The sequence below is a fragment of the Pantherophis guttatus genome, chromosome 1, assembly GCF_059756535.1.
Source record: "Pantherophis guttatus breed Tessera chromosome 1, ASM5975653v1, whole genome shotgun sequence".
In the NCBI taxonomy this organism is placed as follows: domain Eukaryota; kingdom Metazoa; phylum Chordata; class Lepidosauria; order Squamata; family Colubridae; genus Pantherophis; species Pantherophis guttatus.
In genome coordinates, this window is record NC_142063.1 from 38,250,301 (window position 1) to 38,269,769 (window position 19,469).

At 38.5% G+C, this 19,469-nt stretch overlaps 3 protein-coding genes across 11 annotated transcripts in view; 1 reads left to right on the forward strand and 2 right to left on the reverse strand.

The window, feature by feature from the left end:
- Positions 1 to 2,147, reverse strand: part of KLC1 (kinesin light chain 1) — a 42,930-nt gene extending 40,783 nt beyond the window's left edge. For all 5 annotated transcript variants that reach the window (XR_015728395.1, XM_087871946.1, XM_034418539.3 and 2 more), the window contains exon 1: positions 1,783 to 2,147. The gene's annotated coding sequence lies outside the window, so the exon portion shown is untranslated. The remainder of the gene's footprint in view (positions 1 to 1,782) is intronic.
- A 6,321-nt stretch (positions 2,148 to 8,468) lies between these two features.
- COA8 (cytochrome c oxidase assembly factor 8) lies at positions 8,469 to 16,133 on the reverse strand. Its single transcript, XM_034418545.2, has 6 exons — positions 14,376 to 16,133; positions 12,092 to 12,289; positions 11,517 to 11,580; positions 10,693 to 10,783; positions 10,028 to 10,143; positions 8,469 to 9,597 (listed from the first exon to the last, which is right to left on the reverse strand). The coding sequence occupies exons 1-5, from the start codon at positions 14,544 to 14,546 to the stop codon at positions 10,056 to 10,058; spliced, it is 612 nt and encodes a 203-aa protein (XP_034274436.2). The 5' UTR covers positions 14,547 to 16,133; the 3' UTR covers positions 8,469 to 9,597; positions 10,028 to 10,055.
- BAG5 (BAG cochaperone 5) lies at positions 14,571 to 19,102 on the forward strand. Of its 5 annotated transcripts, none has more exons than XM_034418541.3 (2): positions 14,571 to 14,792; positions 17,266 to 19,102. In XM_034418541.3, exon 2 carries the CDS (start codon positions 17,294 to 17,296, stop codon positions 18,644 to 18,646), a length of 1,353 nt encoding a protein of 450 aa, XP_034274432.1. In that variant the 5' UTR covers positions 14,571 to 14,792; positions 17,266 to 17,293; the 3' UTR covers positions 18,647 to 19,102. The 5 variants fall into 5 exon arrangements, with proteins under 5 accessions (XP_034274432.1, XP_034274434.1, XP_087728092.1 ...); XM_034418543.3 differs by having other exon boundaries at positions 14,677 to 14,974; XM_087871966.1 differs by lacking the exon at positions 14,571 to 14,792 and adding an exon at positions 15,001 to 15,513.
- The last annotated feature ends 367 nt before the right edge of the window (positions 19,103 to 19,469 follow it).

A 19,469-nucleotide genomic window follows, 5' to 3' on the forward strand; every position in this document is an offset into this window, starting at 1 on the left:
ATTAAATTTCTCCACCCAAACTATTCCATATTGCAAAAGGGAATAAATACTTCCAGACAGTCCTTTAAAACTCATATATCAGTAGCCTAAACCAAAAGGCGCAGCTTTGTTTTAGCTATTAAAAATTTAGCTCTATAAATTATTAAATAAGCTGAAATCCTATCAAGACTATCCATTATAATGCATACAGATAATAAGCTTTGCTATTACATTTTTCCAATCCAAAATCTTCTAGCTATAAAAAGCCTTTTGGGGGGGGGGGGGAAACCTTATGGCTCTGACTACAAACTCAAAACACAGAAAAATGGAAAACAGAACTATCATTTTTCTGATCTCATTTCAGGAAAAAGCAAACATACATACAAACCCCAGAAATATCCATCTATTGAAGAAAACAAAGGTAAGATATAGAATGTAAAAAAAAATCAATTATCCAATAAAAAGATGACAGGAAAATAATGTTTTCATACTTTATATGATATACATTAAAAATCTACACACAAATCTATGTTATGTGAAGTTGTGAATGGTACACACACAAGCTTTTAATAACTTTAAAAATTGCAAAACCAACCTGAAGCTATTTTTTTTAATGCAGAAGAAAAATAGGCCAGCACTATACAGATCCGAACATCCGAAGGATCATACTTCATTATTCTATCAGATATCCCCATTCCTGGATGTTGTCAGGCCCCAAATTGCAACATAAAATTGTCAAAAGCAGGGGAAGGACAGTAAGCACAAGTGGGGGGAAGTGGGGGTGGTCAGAGAAACACATGCCCAATGAACGAACTATTTCCTTCCTCTTCAATCTCTCTTCCTCAATTACCTAATATTTTTTTTTCATTCTGAAGTGCAACATCAGCAGCAGAATAAGGATGGCCGTTGTCCTCAGAGATTAGTCCAGCACTTATAGACATCTAAATCAGCCTTTTCTTGTAGAATGAGAAATTGGCAACGGAAGACACTTTACACACAGAATTGCTATCAGCTTCCTAAATCCTCTGTGTCTGCAAATATTCGATCCAGACCTGATTTTTCTTCATCTTCTCGTCTGGAGAGATTCTCAGTCATCCAGGTCATGGTTGTCCCAAAGGTGCTTTTTCAGGAGGCAACTGGGCTTTCTTGGTTTTTTTTTTTTTCTTTGATTTCCAGAGAAAAAATTGCAGACTACAGGAACCAAGAGCACTACTCAGGTGACCCTGAGGACACAGATAAACCTCCAAGTGCTTTAACGACCCTCTATAAAAGGATGCACATGACCAGCTGTCTGCAAGGAATATAAATCCTTCCATTCTCCACTATCCTGTCAGAGCTGAAGAAGCTTCTTGGATGAGAAGCGAAAACGTCTTCAAAGAAAACATACACACACACAAGAAAGTCCAGTTGGCTCTTCAAAAAAAAAAAAAAGCACCTTTGGGGTCTTCATCTTCTCAGATGCTCCGCTCAACACGCCCCAAATGTGACATCCTTTTCTTCCATCACCCACCCATGAACCTATCCACTCCCACACAGGACCCGCTTCTCGTTTTCGGTGCCGCCGCTGGTGAGCACCACACTTCGTTCCTTCTCATCTACTCCCAATTCTACACGTACACACGGAGCTCTTCCTACAGCTGGCGCCCGCAGCTGCCACCGCCTCGGCCGCTTAGTCCGAAGAGCGATCAGCATTTTTTTTTTTTTTTTTTGGATGGGCGGCAGGCAGGCCGCCGGGTTCCCTTGCTGGCGAAGAAAGGAAAAAGGATGCTGAGGAAAGCGGCGGGGACCCATGCCGATACTCACCCCTGCTCTGATTTCACCGCCCGGGTGGAAAGACCGGGCTGTCAATCACGGGGCGGGAGCGACCCCGGCACCGCCGTTGCCCCCCTTACACCTCCGTTTTCTCACGGCCGGGAGACAAATTCTTCCCGGCTTCCCAAGCCTGACTGACCGGCCTTAGCCCCACCCCTCTCCTCTCCGAAAATGGCGGTCCCTCCCGGCCCACAATTCTGCGCGTGCCCACAGCCATGATGTCACTGGTTCCGAGAAGCAAGGATGCGAAGGGCGGACGGAGAGCTGGAAAAGTTAAAGAAGCGCGAGGGAGGAATACGAGAAGGCTTTCCCCACAAACACGCATGCGCCACGCTGCGGGCGGGGAGGAGAAGCCCGGGTTTAATTGTGGCCGATCGATATCGGTAATTGTGAGTGGCTCGCATTGTGATGGGACTCTCTAGGAGATGGTGGTGCCATCATTTCGTGAATGCCAGTGATGAAACGGGATGAGCGGGAGGGGAGGGGGGGGGCGGTGGGATTGCCTCTTGAGTCAACAACCACCTCCAATGTGATGTCCGCCCCTCCCCTTAGGGTCCCAAGCCATTTGGCAGAGCCAGGACTTCAGCCTCCTGCGGAAGGGTGGGAGCCAATTTGACCTCAGGGGGTAACATGTTCCATAGGGCACATATTTACATTGTTACATAAATTTAGATCACCCAGTTGTTCTGGATCTCAATCCACTGCATTCAAATAACAAGAAGTACTGTATAGCCTCATGGAACAATGTGTGTGTGTGTGTGGAGGGGGGGGATGTATCTGCTATTTTCAAAGTGGGGGAAGAGAAGAAAAGAAAATGGTGAAAGGGGCACATAGAATGATGAGCAATAACTTCAAAACAGTAGTTGGGTGTGATAACATTTTTATACTGAGTGGGTTAATGTATTCAATCGGATGTATGACTAAACGAAAAACAAGAAGAATTTTTATCCTAGTACGCGTGATGCCATCTTGATAATTTAGGAAAGATGTACAGTATTTTTCAGTTCTTCACCATTTCCTTATGAGAATATTCTTTCTCAGATCTCAAACCACTGTACATGCCTATTTAAATGAATTATGATCCACAAACATTTCAGGAATAAGGAATTGGTTAATCTTTATGGTGTTGCAAAGTTCTTTGCTGTTTTGTTGCCAACAACAGTACCATCCTCTAGAAAATATTTCTGAGATCTGAGATCCCAGGACTCCTGGTTCATTATTTTCTTCATTTTAACTCTCAAATTTCCAAATTCTTTTGAAGTTATTTTATCCTGGCAGACTACCTTTTTTCCCATTATGTTCTTGCAACACCAATAAAGCATTTTATGTCACATAAAACGTAGAGAAAGTGTACAATGTGTTTGAAAATAAATATTAATCTAGAAAGCTGTACATGTTCCTGTGTGTTTACAAATAATAAAAACATTCATTTTACTTAATAACTATTCGATTAAATATTTAAAACCATGCAGGTCAATATAATCCATGTGCTGGAGGATAGAAGCATTCCTGTTTCTATTTTCCTTACCTGTTTTTGAAGACAGCGCTCTTCAGAAAGAAAGAAAAGAAGTAGGAAAGTACAAAATGTTTGCCAGAAAAGCTGGATCTGAAAAGGAGATAGCAAAAGGTTGGTGCAGGTAACGGAGAGAAGGCAGCTGGGTGAAAATGCTTGCTGAACCTGTTCAAGAGCGAACAAATGCTTGCTGTTGCTTCCCAAGTCTTCACCATTGTAATTTTGGTGGCTGAAAACATGGTTATAAATGGAGCACTACCTGTAAACACTTACAGTAATATTTCTCTGGGAAGAAGATTATGATTGGCTTATGGGACCTGACTTTTGGTTGTATATAATTTGTATATATGATACATAAATTTTATCTATATATCCAAAAGTTTATATATACTTTTTCTCTCATGGAGATTCACCTCATGATATGTTTCTAAAATGCTAGTTATTTTACATATTATTTTAGACATTCCAATTGCTTGCCCTACATCTACCTTTTTATTAAATGCTTTGTTGTCTTTAGATAACACCTGCCTACCAACCAAAGTGGTTGGCATTATAACTTACGAACTCCCTGAAAGTCATAAGGGAATATTTCACGGTTGCCTTGGAAGGTAACTTGGGATTATTTTAAAAAGAAAAGGATGGAACCAAAGAAGCACAAACATCCACACTAAATTGGACGATCTTACCTTTGGTTAAGTGGAAAAAATAAATAATAAAAGTCCAGTTTTTTATTTTATTTTAGAGAGCTTGGACAGTGGTGTGGATCAGAAAACATTTAGAAGTTAATAATGGAGACATAATATGACTAAGCAGATAATCATTTATTCTACTAAATCACCAATCAGCCTTATCTGGAACAAAATTTCTAGGAAGAAAAAAGGGCTCTGTAAATTTATATTAGATTGTGTGAACCATGTCAGTATCTACATAGAACTCCAAATATTCTCATACTACGCTTACTGTACCTTGCAGCTGCTTTTTACAGGTTTGTCAGCTATCTGCAAGAATACCTGGCTGACTCTTTAAGTGTAGGAAAAGTAAATAAAAGCATATCCCTCTGGGATGCCAGCATGTTTTGCTAGAGATTCCTCTATTAAAGAGGCTTATTTTGGAGCTATTAAAAGTTGATTTTAAAAATGCATTTCCTCTTTACCTCCTATATTCAACTGTAAAACATTAATATTACACTTCAGTTGTAGTGTACATCTAGAGTGTGGTCCCTTCAAGCCCATCTGTCCATTTCTTTTTGTCTTTTTAACATCTGTGTTGCTAACTGAGTACTCAAAAGATTGCTATTGAGAGACATGAAGGTCATCTGTGTAATATTATACAGCAGATAGAAAAATGAAGCAGATACACCCAAAATCCACAAGATACAATTCAGCCTCATCTTCCTGTGTAAACGGCAAAGCCTTCAAAATCTTCCCATGTACAAGGCAAGCTAACATTAAGTGGTTGATACTCTTTTCAGGGAATTATATTACACACATGCGCGCGCACATACTATATTCTCCTTGTCTTTTGTTCTCTTGTCCAGGTCTTTGTTATTTCTGTTCATTACAATTTGCTCACATTTGGTGGTGAATGCTGAAAATGAAATTCGAGAATACAACAGTTCTTATCAATAATTCAACAAATGAATCAATTAGGGGAGAGGGCAGGGAAATAAATTGTCACAGCAAAATATGAAGGAATTTGAGTTATGCTTTCAATCATACGCATAGCAAAAGCTCTGGCTAAAAAAGAAAATAATTAACTTGGCCCCCAAAACAGGAAAGAAATACTGACTCAAATTATTTGTCTTTCTAGGTAGTCCAAGAAAAATATTGGGTTCAGGAAATGACTGCTAGGTTTTGATATATTTTATTTAATATATTAGTATAATTAAGTATAATGAGATATTTTTCAAAGAATTCAATAAAGATAGGCTAAACACTGTTGTTGGCTAGTGACTATAACTAGTGGGTATGCTAATTTGGAAAAATTCCCATTTTGTGAGCAGAGACAATGTATTTCTCCTGTGCTTCATCAGCTTTAAGCTTACTCTGTACAGGCATACAGCTTTTGTGTAAAACAATCTTGTAACCTCAGGATAACATGGGCTATTTTTATATATGATTCTAAGGTAGATTACTCAGCAGATAATAGCATCAAGTCAGTTTTGTCTGTGGTTCAGAAGCTAAGCAAGGTAAGGTCTAGCTACTACTTGGATGGCAGATTACCAGATCTGTGACCTAGGTTGGAAAGTAAAACAAGTACAATCCTGAATGAAGGTTGTAACAAAATATTTTCTGTACTTTTTCCACTAAAATTGTGTAATACTATAGTCTACATGTATCCACAAGAAGTCAAGTTTGACTCAAGGACATCTTTGTATTTAGACCAATTGAGCAGATTGAGAGAAAAGTTTCCGGGCATTCTTTTAAAACAATACAGGTATTATGCTATAAAGATTACATATGCATATGCGTAGTTGATATTGAGTGCTGTTTTTTTAATAGTGCAACACACACACGCACACACACCTCTAGCTTAAAGAAACATTACATACCAAGGGCCTATTATCTGGGAGTGAGAGCTAGTGAATTCAATGGAACTTACTAATGAGTAAGCATGGATTTAAGTTTGCTGAGCTTCATCTTTATTCAGTGAAGTTGTCTATTTGTGTATATGTTGTGAGAGGAAATATGTTTTCATCACATCTGGGAATCAATTAGCTTTACAAACTGCCATTTGCAGACAATACATTTTTAATTATTAAACTTTTTTTGATCTGCCCCTTTCCTTTTTGGAGATTGTGACTTCTGGCTAGTATATAAAGCTACATATTTACCTACATACAGATGCATATTTACAAGTTTTTCACATGTACACATTTACTAGAAAAGATGATTAGTATATAATGAGGAATTGGGTTTATTAACAAGATAGAGAAGGTATCTAATCTTCCTTTTGGTTAGGGTTACTTAAAGGCAGTCATTTCTTTTTGATTAAGTGATATTTGAATGTTAAAAAATTAACAAATTGGAGCAATGCTTGTTAGTAGAATCCAGAGGATATAATTTGGAAATGCTTATGCTGTAAGAATGTTGGTCATTAAACTAACACTGTGACCCTTCTATACTCAAATTATTTTCACTCTAGAAATTTCACTATACTAATATCTGATATGTAGCCTGAAACACACACCATAAAAAAAGATTCCACTAACAAGATTTCATGAAAGCAGCATCTGTAAGTGTTTCTGAAACTTGGCACAGCAACTTTAAAAATGTGTGGACTTCAATTCCCAGAATTCCTCAGCCACCAGGACTGGGTGGCTAATTCTAGGAAAGTCCTCCTAGAATTTCCATACTAACCACACACATTAATGTTGCCAATTTTGAAAATCATTGATGTACATAATGATCATCTCACAATTCTGCTTTTTCAGAACAGTACTCAATCAAAAATAAAACAATAGCAGTTGGTGCACACTGTATTTGTGGATAGGTAAAAGAATGATATACTGTACTTTAGAATCTCTTTGGATCAGACCATAATTATAATTAATAACGGAGATTATAGTTTCCCTATCAGATCCAATTGGATTCATAGAGCAACCTTCTTCTACTGGAATTCCAGATTCAAAAAAGTAATATCTGAGGCCAAATGGCATCTGTGTTGTCTCACATTCACAATAAATTGGGAGAAAAGGGTACAGAATAATCACACACAATCCTCATTGGATCCTTTTTTTTAATTTGGAAATGAGACAACCAGTGGGTTAGAAATTAGGAATGAAGATACTGGTAATACAAAATTTGAAACGCTAAGATGCTGATAATAATACACTATGAAAACACACTTCTTTTACATAATTAAAAATACTCTGGTTTATAAACACACATTCTGTAATAGCACATGTAATAGCAACCACAGAGACATTCATAAGAGCTTTTAGTTTAGTCTTAATCAGCCTCTTCCTTCTCTCGTCCTTTTATTCCAGTGAAGTGAATACTTCAATGGAGAGATTCAGTGAATAGCAGGAAATAAAAGACATGCTTGGAATGCAATAACCATTTCCCATCAGATTAAACACCATATAGAATTTAGACAAGATGTTTCATCATAGTACTCACAATCTTACTGATTTTTTTTTTTTTAAATTAACTTCAACTGGAAATCAAACATTTATTTTTGTTATTTTTATGGAGAGCCAATGTCAGTGATACTTCCCTTATTTGGTTTGGACATTATAGCAGCAAATCAATTCTGAAAAATCCATACAGTATTCTGAATATATGATACAATATCAGTAATTATAATGCAGAAGCTGCTCAGATCAGAATTATCTTTACCTCAGGGTTACAAAAGAATGTAAGATTCAGGAATTGAAGAATTCTTCATCTAGGCAATTTGTTGTTTTTTTTAAAACGGGGGGAATAATGGGGCAAAATTAAAAAAAAAAAACTTGCCAGTGAAGAATTTCTGAAACTTAAGTTTATATGCAGTTCTATACCTCTTAGATTGTCTAACGAAAAGATTGCCATGCACAGTGCTGGCTTTATTTTTCTTGTGGCCAATATAATTGCCTTTGGTGTGGGTCTATGCGTATACATTCTGAGTATACAGATCCCCTATTCATCTGGAGCTACTAGCATCCTCTAAAGATCTGCCCTAGAGGGAGATAAAATCGGCCAGACCTATTATTAGAATACTAATGTCTGCAGGGGATGGAATGGATCATAGAAGTTGCTTTCACCTGCTTATTTCCTTTACTGGAGGAAATGTGCCTGTGAATAAAAGCAATATTTCCATGTGTGGAAGGAAGGCACAATCTGAATCCATTAGAAGTATTGCTCTATGCAAAATTGACCAGGAACCTTTCTATTCAGCCAGAAGTCGATCTCAATGAGTCTGTTTTCAGAATAAATAAGTTGCTTTAATGCCATGAATAAATCTTTATACGACATGCCATACTGTATATATTTTGAGTTGTGGAATAGTCGCTGCTTTTCCATTAAACTAATGCAATCTATCATATATCTATTAAAGAGGCATCGGATGTGCAAATCAATAAAGGGAATATTTATGTAAGAATAGATTGACAGACACAGATGACTTCTTCTAGAATGAATAACACTCATTAAGTATGAATTTTAAAAAATGAATACAATCAAAATGGAGACATGTTGTTTGTATTTAATTAAATGAAGCATTAATCTATTAATCCAAACTCATATTAAAATATTTCAGTCAGTTAGCCATTGATGATGTGTAAAAAAGACACTGTTGGAAAAGCAGAGTTCATCTGGATCGTGCTGTCAACCCAGTCATTTTTATATTTTCCTGGGATCCATGCTGCAGGTCCAATATAAGTACAAGTATTTCATATGCAGCCAGATAATTTATTTTGTCTCAGGACCAGCCCAAGCAGGTTGCAGAGTGTCATTAGGTGTGTCTTGTGGGGCAGGTTTGGCATTTCTATTTCTCAGGTCCTTGGACCTGTCCATCTCAGATGTTCCCCATGCCACATCATAGCATGTGTTGTTAACATACTATTTTCAGCCATTTAGCAAGATGTTCTATACATTTGGTCATGATTTTTAAATAATGCAATGCAGGACAAAGCAATTCATACCCAGCAACAAAAGTCTTTACTAGGCAGACCATTCCTAAATTATAAACTTTGCAGAATTAATCATGATGTAAATGACACAATTACAGTATCGTCTTCATGTATTACAGTAGTATAATGCTGGGATCTTCATGAGTGATAATTAGAGTTCCATAGAAAAATATTAAATTATTTGGATTATTTATAGTTGAAACAGTATTAAAAAATTACCAGTCTTTTATAACAAAGGAATCGCCATGACTAAGTATTAATTTATCTTACTCTATGAGTATCACATTCCTGACATATGCAGTGTTATTGCATGCAATGTTAATCATTTTTATATTTAGACAGACTAAGAGCAACTCCAGTGGAAGGAAAACAATTCAACCAGGCTCAGTAAAGGAAAATTTAAATTACACTATATGACTGAAGTGTAATATATCTGTTTACTAAGTTCAATGCCATTTTTCTCTCACCATTTAATGTTTTGACAAGGTGCTGGGCATGAACCTAAATTGTGAGATTGGGTATCCTTTTCCTTTTATTGTATTAAGCTGGAAGCATCTGGTATATAAATGAACAAGATAAATAAATAAATAAATAAAAACAAGCACCTATATACAAATATACCAGAATGCTTTGATATAATTTGTGACAGAAACTCAATTCTTCGGCTCTTTGTTGAAAAAAACTAAAAGGAGAGAGAAGAGAAAAATTAGACTACAATTAGTTTATAATTAATATTTGGGCATGTTTACTATGTAACTATCAATACACAGAGCAACTAAAGTAATACAAGAAACACTGCTGGATTTTATTTAAAGAGAAAATTAATATTTCTTTCAAAATAGTGTTATTCTGATTATTTTCAGTAAGCCATAACTGAAATTGGCAATATACTTAATTTAAACTTCCCCCAAAAGAGGAATGTTCTACAGAAGGGCAGAAGCTGCTATTTAACCACTGGGGTGATTTTTTAAAAAGAACTTGTTAGCTTTAAATTAGCATAATGACATAAATTTAAATAGTAGTTGATAACTCTGCATGCATGCACTCTGAAACATAAAATTTTAGTGTTGTATTTTTAAATGTCAAAGCTGCAACTTAAGAGTCAAATTTACCCAACATTGCTGCCTGTTAGTTTGCACTTCATTTCAGTCCAAATTTCTTCCACGCTTTTTCAAATGCTACTTGTCCCATGAGGAATGTGATGGCAAAATTCCGTTTGTACCATTCCCTACATTTTAGAAGCAAAGGAACATAGCAAAATCACAGTCATTTTGAGAAGATAAATATTTAGGGGGGAAAATATTCTGTCTTTGCATAATTAAAATGAACCCTAACAAATTTGTACTGTTGCAAGTACCTTTCTAGAAAAATACCCTACTCTGTGCTATATGTGTGGGTATATGCAAAAACTGCATGATTTAAAGCAAAGTTTTGTTTGTTTTATTTTATATTCCCACTAATCTGCATATCTCAGTGAATACAATTGAATGTTTTAGGCCTCAAGATATCTGCCTCAAGGTCTGCTATTATCAGTTACATAAGAGTATGAGACTGATGTACTACGCTAGATGAAACACAGTCAATGAAGAAATATTAATATAGAAATGCAGATTGGTAGGTGAATGGCAACAGAGAAACAGGTAAAGCCAGCTGGTGATTTGGAAACAGTTCCAAAAAGCTTATGAAACAAATTGGTTTTAAAGAAATCAATGAAAGTGAAAGGTAGACCTTATTTGACAAATAAGGAAAGAAAACTATTCTGAAAAGTATCTCTCACCTATTATAGTATACATTTTTTTTCAAGTTTTTACTTAGGAAATCTTTGTAAAATTCAGCCATTTCTTCTGCAGTCAGTAATGCTTTCTGACCTGAAAAGGAAATGAAATCAGAGTTTATAGATCAGAAAAAACAAATCTTAATGGTTAGTTTCTTTGTTATTTATTATGACAGGTTTAATATCAAATTGAAATTGAAGGCAGGATATCCATATTTATAGATTTATGGCTCCCTATGGTCCCTTCTATACACAAATAACCCTTCACAGAATGGTTGTATTATTTTAGGGATGGTCACATTAAAGAGCTATATGAACCCTGTATTATGGAAATGCTGTATGAATTATAAGCAGTAGCATTAGGAATTATCTTGGGCCATATATCTATATATATAAGAATATTTCTTTTATAACGAAGACTTACTCCAAATTCATGGAAAGTTATGGACTTCTTCCAGGCTTCTCTAACTGAATTTTAGTTATATTACTCTGTATCATGAGTTCTCTAACTTATAGCTTCACTCTCAAGGAGCCTAATGTTCTTATTCCAAAACTAAATTTTCTGCAATAGAATCTATTTTAAAATACTAATGGAATTTGAGGATTAGAAACACTATAAGAAAATAGCAATTTTAGCAAATCTACACCAAATAATACTCCAAGCCATTTTTATTTTAGCTTTATTAAAAACAGTTGGATATGCATGATTTCTTTGATCAAAAGTGTAATATAAGTATTTGACTTAGATTATATTCTAAAATTTAAAATCCACAAATAATATAAATCATTTATGAATGTGTGCCAAATGGTAAAATTAATGATCTAACCTTTTTCATCTCTTGGCTGTATACCCTTGGCTTTCAGTCTAGAACAAACAAATTCTTCTTTTTCCTGAAATAAGATTCAATAATATTACAATATACTGGTTCTCAGTGTATTGGTATCATCTTATAAGTAACTATTATCAATCATAATAGTTTATTGCAAAATCCACTCCAACTAATATTTTAACTGATGGGAAAGATTCTCTTCAAAACAATTAGAGATTAATGTATCTTCAACATATGCAATTCTGCAACAAACAATTCAGCAGCTATCTATTCATTTTGATCTGACAATTAAAACCGAGAGGACCTACTTAAGACTAACACATTTGTACAGCAATACTTCCCCTTACAAAAAAATACACTGGCTCTAGCTTAGGGTAAATAAATAATTAAGTTTATGATAGTAAGACTTCATAATTGGTATTAGAGAAATTTAGAAATGAAAAATAAATTTAAAATATCACAAATATAAAAATGTATTATATATTGAACAGTTGAATGGTATCATTGCTTTAAAACAAATCTACAAGCCTTAAAAGGGCACCCAGTGCCACCTAGTGGTTTTATATTTCTACCTTTCTAAATGATTGATTTTGATTTGTCCAGAATTCTTGATTCCAAGCCTGGGTTTCCTGCCTAAGTTCTCTCAGTCTTCGCTGCAATGGACTTTCATTTTTAGGAACATAAAATATTACTGGTCGAAGATTTGAATATTGATCAGGAGGCCCAATCCAATCACAACAAGAATCTGAAGGCGGATGAAAACGTGAAACCTTAAAAAGAGAGGAGGAGGGGTTAATAATAATACAAAGCATCACAAATTATTTCAACATTATATTGCCCAATGAAAGAGGCAAGCTATAGAAACAATTATAAAGGAGAGAAAATATTAAGTAAAAATTTAAAGGATAACATTTAACACTGGACAAAGTTCAAAGTTCAATCTTATGTCTCTCTTGTAGTTTAGCAAACATCAAATAGGACAGTGGTGGTAAAATGAAATAATCAGAGCAAATATTTTTTAAAAATAAAAGAATGCTATCAAATTAAAACCTAGAAAAAGACACAATTGGGACAGGCAATCAATACAATGCACATAATTTTCCAAATTTCATACATAGATCCCCAAATGTTCTTTTTTTCCCTGATAGAAAACAGGTGTGGTATTCATGTCTCCATAAGAATTAATATCTCTAGTTTGTCCTTAATCCCCCAAATGCTCAAATGTTCAGTTCCAAACCTATGATATCATGCATTGCTGAACATCCCCACTGTAATTTTCAGATCCTATTTTTTAATGAGAAAACTTCAAGTGAAAAACTAATCTCCCCATAAAGGAGTAGCTCAATTGGAAAAAAAGAAAAACTAAAAAACAGAATACCACAAAGGAGTAAAGTTCATGGAGGACTGATAAACTAAAGCAACTATTTTTAATTTTAACTGCAGAAGAGGAATTGTGGGGATATTAAAATCATTTTATAAGCAGCCCTTCAAAATAATTTTTCTGGGTAACTTGTAATACAGTATTCTGAAATTGTAATTTAAAATTGAGACTAACTATAATCTAACATGGGGAAAAAAACCACCCCAAAATATTATTGGAGATAAATGGAAATAGCAATATAGGAGTAAGCAACATTACTTACTCCTAGATTTTGGGGATTGTATTAAAGCTTCAAAAGCTAACAAAGTAGGCAGGTCTCATTACAGATCTAGGGGTCATTACAGACCAGGTAGTGGCACTGGTGGAAAAAGGTATCAGAAGGGAGGATAATGTACTTAATGTGGTGACCCAAGCCCCCATCCCTTTATAAACACATAGAAAGGAAGGCAGGACTTAGATTACGATGGCATAACCACTATCCCTCCAATGCTACAGTGAGTGGTTGTGCTCCATCCATTTCTTGTCAAGCCTGAGGAAGAATTGTCTAAAGATTTATTTATTTATTTATTTTATTTATTGAATTTTTATACCACCCTTCTCCCGAAGGACTCAGGGCGGTGCACAACCACGATAAAACCAACAGTAAATAAAAGTTAAAATCAATTAAAACAAATTAAATAATCTGGTCGAGATCATAATTAAAAACTAAAATTTCCCAATTAAAATTCAAATTTTTTAGGCCAGCCCAGCTTGCTGGAATAAAAGCGTCTTGAGGGACCGGCAAAAGATGCAAAGGTCGGGGATCCTCTGTATCTACATATCCTTTAGGCAGTTCCAAAATATGAAGAGATTCAGGAGTTAAAATCAGTTTCTTAAATTGAAGCCATGCAGATGATGAAATGAATATTCAGTCCCAGACACTTCGCTTGCTATCCAGTTTCCAAACTGTTTTCAAAATTAGCTTTACACACAGGTAAACAGTTACCAGAACACCGATTACTAAAGCCAGCCAAAGTGGTTAAAAGTGCATTAAACAGAAGAAAACTTTTTTTGTTTAATGAAAAAAGAATCAACATCTCATCAACAAAAGATGCAACCTGATCCTTTTATTTCACAGAAAGAAAACCAACAGTAACAATATTATACCTGAACGCACAAGTTATGCACAGTGCCTTGTCCAGGATATGAGACCATCCTTTCACTAACTCCAAGCAGCTTCCTTCATTTCTCTGATTTGCTCACCAAGATTTGATGAGTAAATCACAACTGGGCTGGATTCACAAAACACAGCTGGGTTGCAAAAGCAACCAGATTATCGTTAAAACTTGGGCTCCGTGAACCAAGCCACCGATTCTATGACAGCAGAAGAGCGTTACCCGGTCTCGCCACGTTAGCTGGGAACGAGACGAACGGAAGGACGAAACTTTGACAGGGCACCCGGGTACCTAACTAGCCCCTTAATCCCTCCGTGTTACCTTTCTCTTGGGAGGCGACGGCGAGCTCTTCTTCTCCGGGTCTTCGCCCGGCGAAGACGCTCCGGAGACTGAGGAGGACGACAAAAACCTGCAGCCGAAGCAGCTCGTGACTAGGTAAGGGCAACCGCCTAGGCTGTATAGAAACCTTCGGCTCCTCACGAGCGCCGCCATCCCAGCCAGACCGAGGCAAGGACTAAACAAGCGCACGGAGCCCCAAGAACTGAACACGCCCGTCGCTTTACGGCAACGTCGTGAAAGGCGGGAGTGGGGGGGAGGGAGATTTCCCTGTCAGTTCTCGCGCGCTCTCCTCGTTCCCTCAAATGGCGCCGGCGTTACGGAACGCCGGGAGAGCGCGCGAGCTGGGCTGGCAGCGGGAGTGTTGCAACCAGCGTGGATCATTTCCGAGCCACCCTTGAGGTGAGAGAGAGAGAGAGAGAGCGGAGCGGGGAGGGACATGGCGGCGAAGGTGCTACGGGCAGCTGCTCCCATCCGGCTGTGCGCTTCCGAAGGACGATAACGTGGGGATTGGACAGCGGAGGGAGAGGATGGAAAGCCCGCAACGCCGGTTCGAAGGAAGGGAGCTAGAGGAGCGGAGCGACGTTAGTGGAATTACCTGACTCGCGGTGTCTCGGGTGGGGGGGGGAAGAGTATGGAGTGGAAGATGAAGGGGAGAAGACTTGCGGAATAAGGAGGGAAGGAAGGCAGGGATGCTGGGTGATTGCCGACGGGCCGAAGGAGCTGGGCGAGCTGCAGTTAACATGCCCGGGTGATTGCTGTTTAAATTGGGAGCTTGAAAGGGATCCAGGCTTCTCAAACAGAGAGAGAAAAGCAAAGGCAGCCGGGCCTGGTAAGATTGCTTGGAGGGCGATTGTGAAGACTGGTATTCCGGCGAAGTTGGCGAGCCTGGGGCCGAATCGAACAGGGGGGTGGTGGGGAGAGGCTCGGCTGAGCCCTGCGGCCAACGGGGTTGACCTGAAAGCTGCTCTAAACGACCCCAATTGCTGCCCTTTCCAGTCCATCCTGTGGCGTCCTCCCCTATGCCTGCCTGCCTTCTCTCTCTCCTGCTGTCAAGGTGGGCCGTTGAGAGAGAAAGGCGTAGAGAAGTCCTCGTTTATCGGGAGGGACGAATCTGGATTAGGTAAGGGGGGAGGAGAAGGGGGACTGCCTGGTCTCCCAAGGCGGGTAGGCCAAGCGGCTGTTCGGCTCGTCTTGCCCGTAGTCCTGGGGGGGGGGGGTCCAAGCGCCCTTTTTAAGTGCAGCGGGAGGGCTTCTCGGAAGACCCGCTCTGCGTCAGATCAGGCGACTAGTCCGCACTACTGGCGGGTGTCGAAGCAGCGGCGTGCAGGGGGCGGGCGGCTATTTAAACGTAGAGTAGCTGACGGCGGCGGAGTCCCGGCGGTGGGAGAAGGGTGTGTGTGTGTTAGATTTAAGTATCAGTTGGGAACAGCCGCGTCTGCGGGTGGCGAATTGAGGCCCGTGTCGGGATGGGGCCGAGGGGTGGGGGCGGGCTGAGGCGGGGAAACCTGTGCGGAGATTGTGACGGCGCGGACGGGTCTTCCCCCTGTAAATAACTCCTGGTTGATAAAAGGTCTTTGGGAACGGGAGGGTGGGGGGGGACCCGAATTGGGCCCGCCGGAGCTCAGTGAACCGGATTCCCCCCGTTCTCGTCTCCTCCAGAACCCGAACTCGAACCCGTTTGCCTCCCTCCCTCCCCCCCCCCCCCCCGCGACCCTCTCCTCCCCTCCTTCAGCCGTTCCCGGAGAAGCGCCTCGGTGGCCAAAGCGGAATTAGATTGTGCAGCATTGTGAAGTCACTGGGTGGGGGGAGGGGGGCGGAGGCGTGGGGCGGCGAGAGGGGGGGGGGCAGAGAGAGGACGGCGGGGAGGTTGTCGGCGCGCTCTACCTGGGGGAAGCGGCCCGAGCTCGGGGCTGATTCCTGGCTACCTTCCTGCAGGAATGTAGGATTGAGACAGGGGCCGGGGGATCAAGCTCTGTGCACGGGGAGTCGCTTCCCCCAAAGAGCTGCTCACTGGGTAAGAATAGGACGGACCCGGGAGGGTTGGTGTGTAATAAGTGGCGGGGCTGAATGAGTTGCAGCTTGGCTCTATATACCAAGCTGTAGCTGGTAGACCACAATGTGTTTTGAGTGGGATCGGTGGACTGGACTCCAAAGTATTGTCACCCTGAGTAGCTTGTACAGTTTGAAATGACGAGGACGACTGTCTTTATTCTGGAGAAAAGAGGAAAAGGCAAAAATATAATTTAGACTTTAATTTCCTAAAACTTCCTTTCCATTTGTATAGCACGTTGGGGGGGGAAATTTTTTCTTTCTTTACTATTGATTTTTGTATTGTTTTTTTTTCCTGTTATTCTTTAACAATAAAAATACAATAAAAAATTTTAAAATATATATATATAATTGTATTTCTCTGGGATGACCGAAGAAGGGTAATTAGAGATATATCTAGTTTTTGTCCCTATTTTATCTGCTTTTGATACTAGAGGAATATTGTGTGGGGAGGCAGTTGGTACTGTTTTTTTTCCCAATACATCAGCACTTGTTAAGACTTGCTTGTGGTATTTAAAGAGATTGGGGAAAGAAACCATTCTGCTTGGAACTTTTTAGTTCATACTTTTTACTTTTGGCAAGGGGTAGACCAATTAGACATGTTGTAAGTTCATAATATGCATCAGATTTAAATCAACTGGCAGAATCTTTCAAGAAGATTACAGCTATTATATCTTCAAAAAGATGTTATGTTGTAACTGTACTATATTGTCTCTCGAATAAAACAATAGTGGAATACTTCAGTACTTACAACTGCACATATATGTTTTTTAGAATATTTTCAAGCAATCTTACATTTTATTGTATTCTCCATTGTTTTTAGTTCTGTTGAAACTGGATGAAGAAAAAGAATGGATATGGGTAACCAACATCCATCTATCAAAAGGCTGCAAGAAATACAAAAAGAAGTCAAAGAGTTTGAATCTCAAGTAGTAGCCTTCAGTGGTTTGTCCAGTGATAGAGCTTACAAGAAATTAGAAAGGACTTTGACTAAACAGCTTTTTGAAATAGATTCGGTCGATGCTGAAGGCAGAGGTGATGTTCAGCAAGCCAGAAAGAGGGCTGCCCAAGAAACTGAGAAACTGCTTAAGGAACTAGAGCAGAATGCAAACCATCCCCAAAGGCTGGAGATAGAATCCATATTTAACGAGGCACAGGCATTGGTGGAACAGGAAATCACTGATTTTTATAAAGGAGGTAACTGTGTAACTGAGGAATTTGAAGAAGGTTTACAGGATATAATTTTTAGACTCACTCAGGTAAAAACCGGAGGAAAAATTTCTCTGCGGAAAGCCAGATATCGTACCCTGACCAAAATATGTGCTGTTCAAGAAATTATAAGTCGTTGTACAAAGCAGCAGCCTTCCCTGCCATTGTCCAGTGATGCACATCCTTCCGTTTCCAAAATTAATTCTGTCATAGGAGATGTGAACAAAGCAAAAGGAACTCTTATTGCTGTATTAATGGGAGTAAACAATAACGAGACCTGTAGACATTTATCCTGTGTACTCACAGGTCTGATTGCTGATCTGGATGCCTTAGATGTATGTGGCCACCCAGAAATAAGAAACTATCGTAAAGAAGTAGTGGAAGAGATCAATAGATTGCAAAAATATCTGGATCTGGAAGAAGAAGCAGATTCCACTTATGCTTATGACTTGGCACAAAACGGATCCATTATAAAAATAGAAGAAATACGCAAGAACATGAAAGAAGTTACAGCTTCCCTTTTAAAAATAGAGAAAGCTTCAGATTTGTATCTAAAGTCAAAGACAGAACTGCAAGGGTTAATTGCCCAGTTGGATGAAATAAGCCCAGGCAATAATCCCTGCATCAGAGAAGCCAGGAGGCGAGCCGTGATAGAAGTACAAACCCTCATAACTTATACTGACTTAAAAGAGGCACTTCTTAAGCAACAAATCTTTGTAGAGCAAACAGAAACCGACGTCTCATCAGAAAAAGCAATTTGGAATATTCTTGGAAATGTAGCTCAGATTCAGCAAGAGGTGTTGTCTTTTGATGGGAACAGAACTGATAAGAACTACATGCGACTAGAGGAGCTCCTCACCAAACAGCTTCTAGCTCTTGATGCTATAGATCCTCAAGGAGATGAGCGCTCGAAAGTATCCAGGAAACAGGCAGTGAAGCTTGCACAGAACATTCTTTACTATTTGGACATGAAAACTGATGAATGGGAGTACTAAAATAATATTGGTCTTGTGTGCTAGATGTTGGTTTCTCTTTTGCACTTTATAACAGTCAGTCTCTCATAACTACAAGACTAACAGTTCCATCATTTGCTCATCTCTTTGCGGTTGAGTAAAAGTTGGATTGGGTTAAGCAGCAACTTTTTCCTGCTCGTGCAATCAAGCAGTGAAGGCAGTTCATGTACCAATTATGTTACAATTTTTGTCATAGCCTGTTTTCTGTTGTTTGCATGATTTGTGAAGAAGACTCCCAAAACTGTATTTCCAGCTGTTGCCTAAAGCTTTCTATATAAAATTCTACACCAAGACATAATACAGTCTTGCAAAATAAAAGCAAAACTAATGAGAAAATCCAGAGCAAATGTCAGTCAGCCTTAAGCCAGTTTAGATGTTTGCAGTTGTCTGGATCAATCCAGTCGCAATCCAAAGGATTAAATGCAAATTACTCATGTCTATTTTGTGTGTTTGATTTAATCTTGCTGATCTTTCATCTGAGATTTTTTTAATAGTTTGGCATAATATGAAACATGAACATATCTGAAATATAGATATAAATTGTAATTTTATACTTTCTTCTGATTTCCATAGGATTATGGAAGAGTTACAGTCGATCACCTTGCACATTCTGGAGTTCTCATTATGTAAACTAGAGGAACACCAGAATATAAAAATGGTACTTCAAAGATAGAATGCACAGCATAGGTTGAACAATATATATTTCCTGAATTATGATGAACTTTTCAGTAATCAAACAATGATCCTGAATTTGGGGTCTTAATAGCTGTTTAGATATTTTCCTTTAATTTTGTGATTATTTGGT

Excerpts from the sequence above, each read along its gene's own strand:
- COA8 (XM_034418545.2), bottom strand. The coding sequence starts at position 14,546 with ATGGCGGCGCTCGTGAGGAGCCGAAGGTTTCTATACAGCCTAGGCGGT. Across the intron at positions 12,290-14,375 it reads CGTCGCCTCCCAAGAGAAAG|GTTTCACGTTTTCATCCGCC; the intron begins GTAACACGGAGG and ends TCTCTTTTTAAG. Across the intron at positions 10,144-10,692 it reads AAAAATGTATACTATAATAG|GGAATGGTACAAACGGAATT; the intron begins GTGAGAGATACT and ends TCTAAAATGTAG.
- BAG5 (XM_034418541.3), top strand. The coding sequence starts at position 17,294 with ATGGATATGGGTAACCAACATCCATCTATCAAAAGGCTGCAAGAAATA.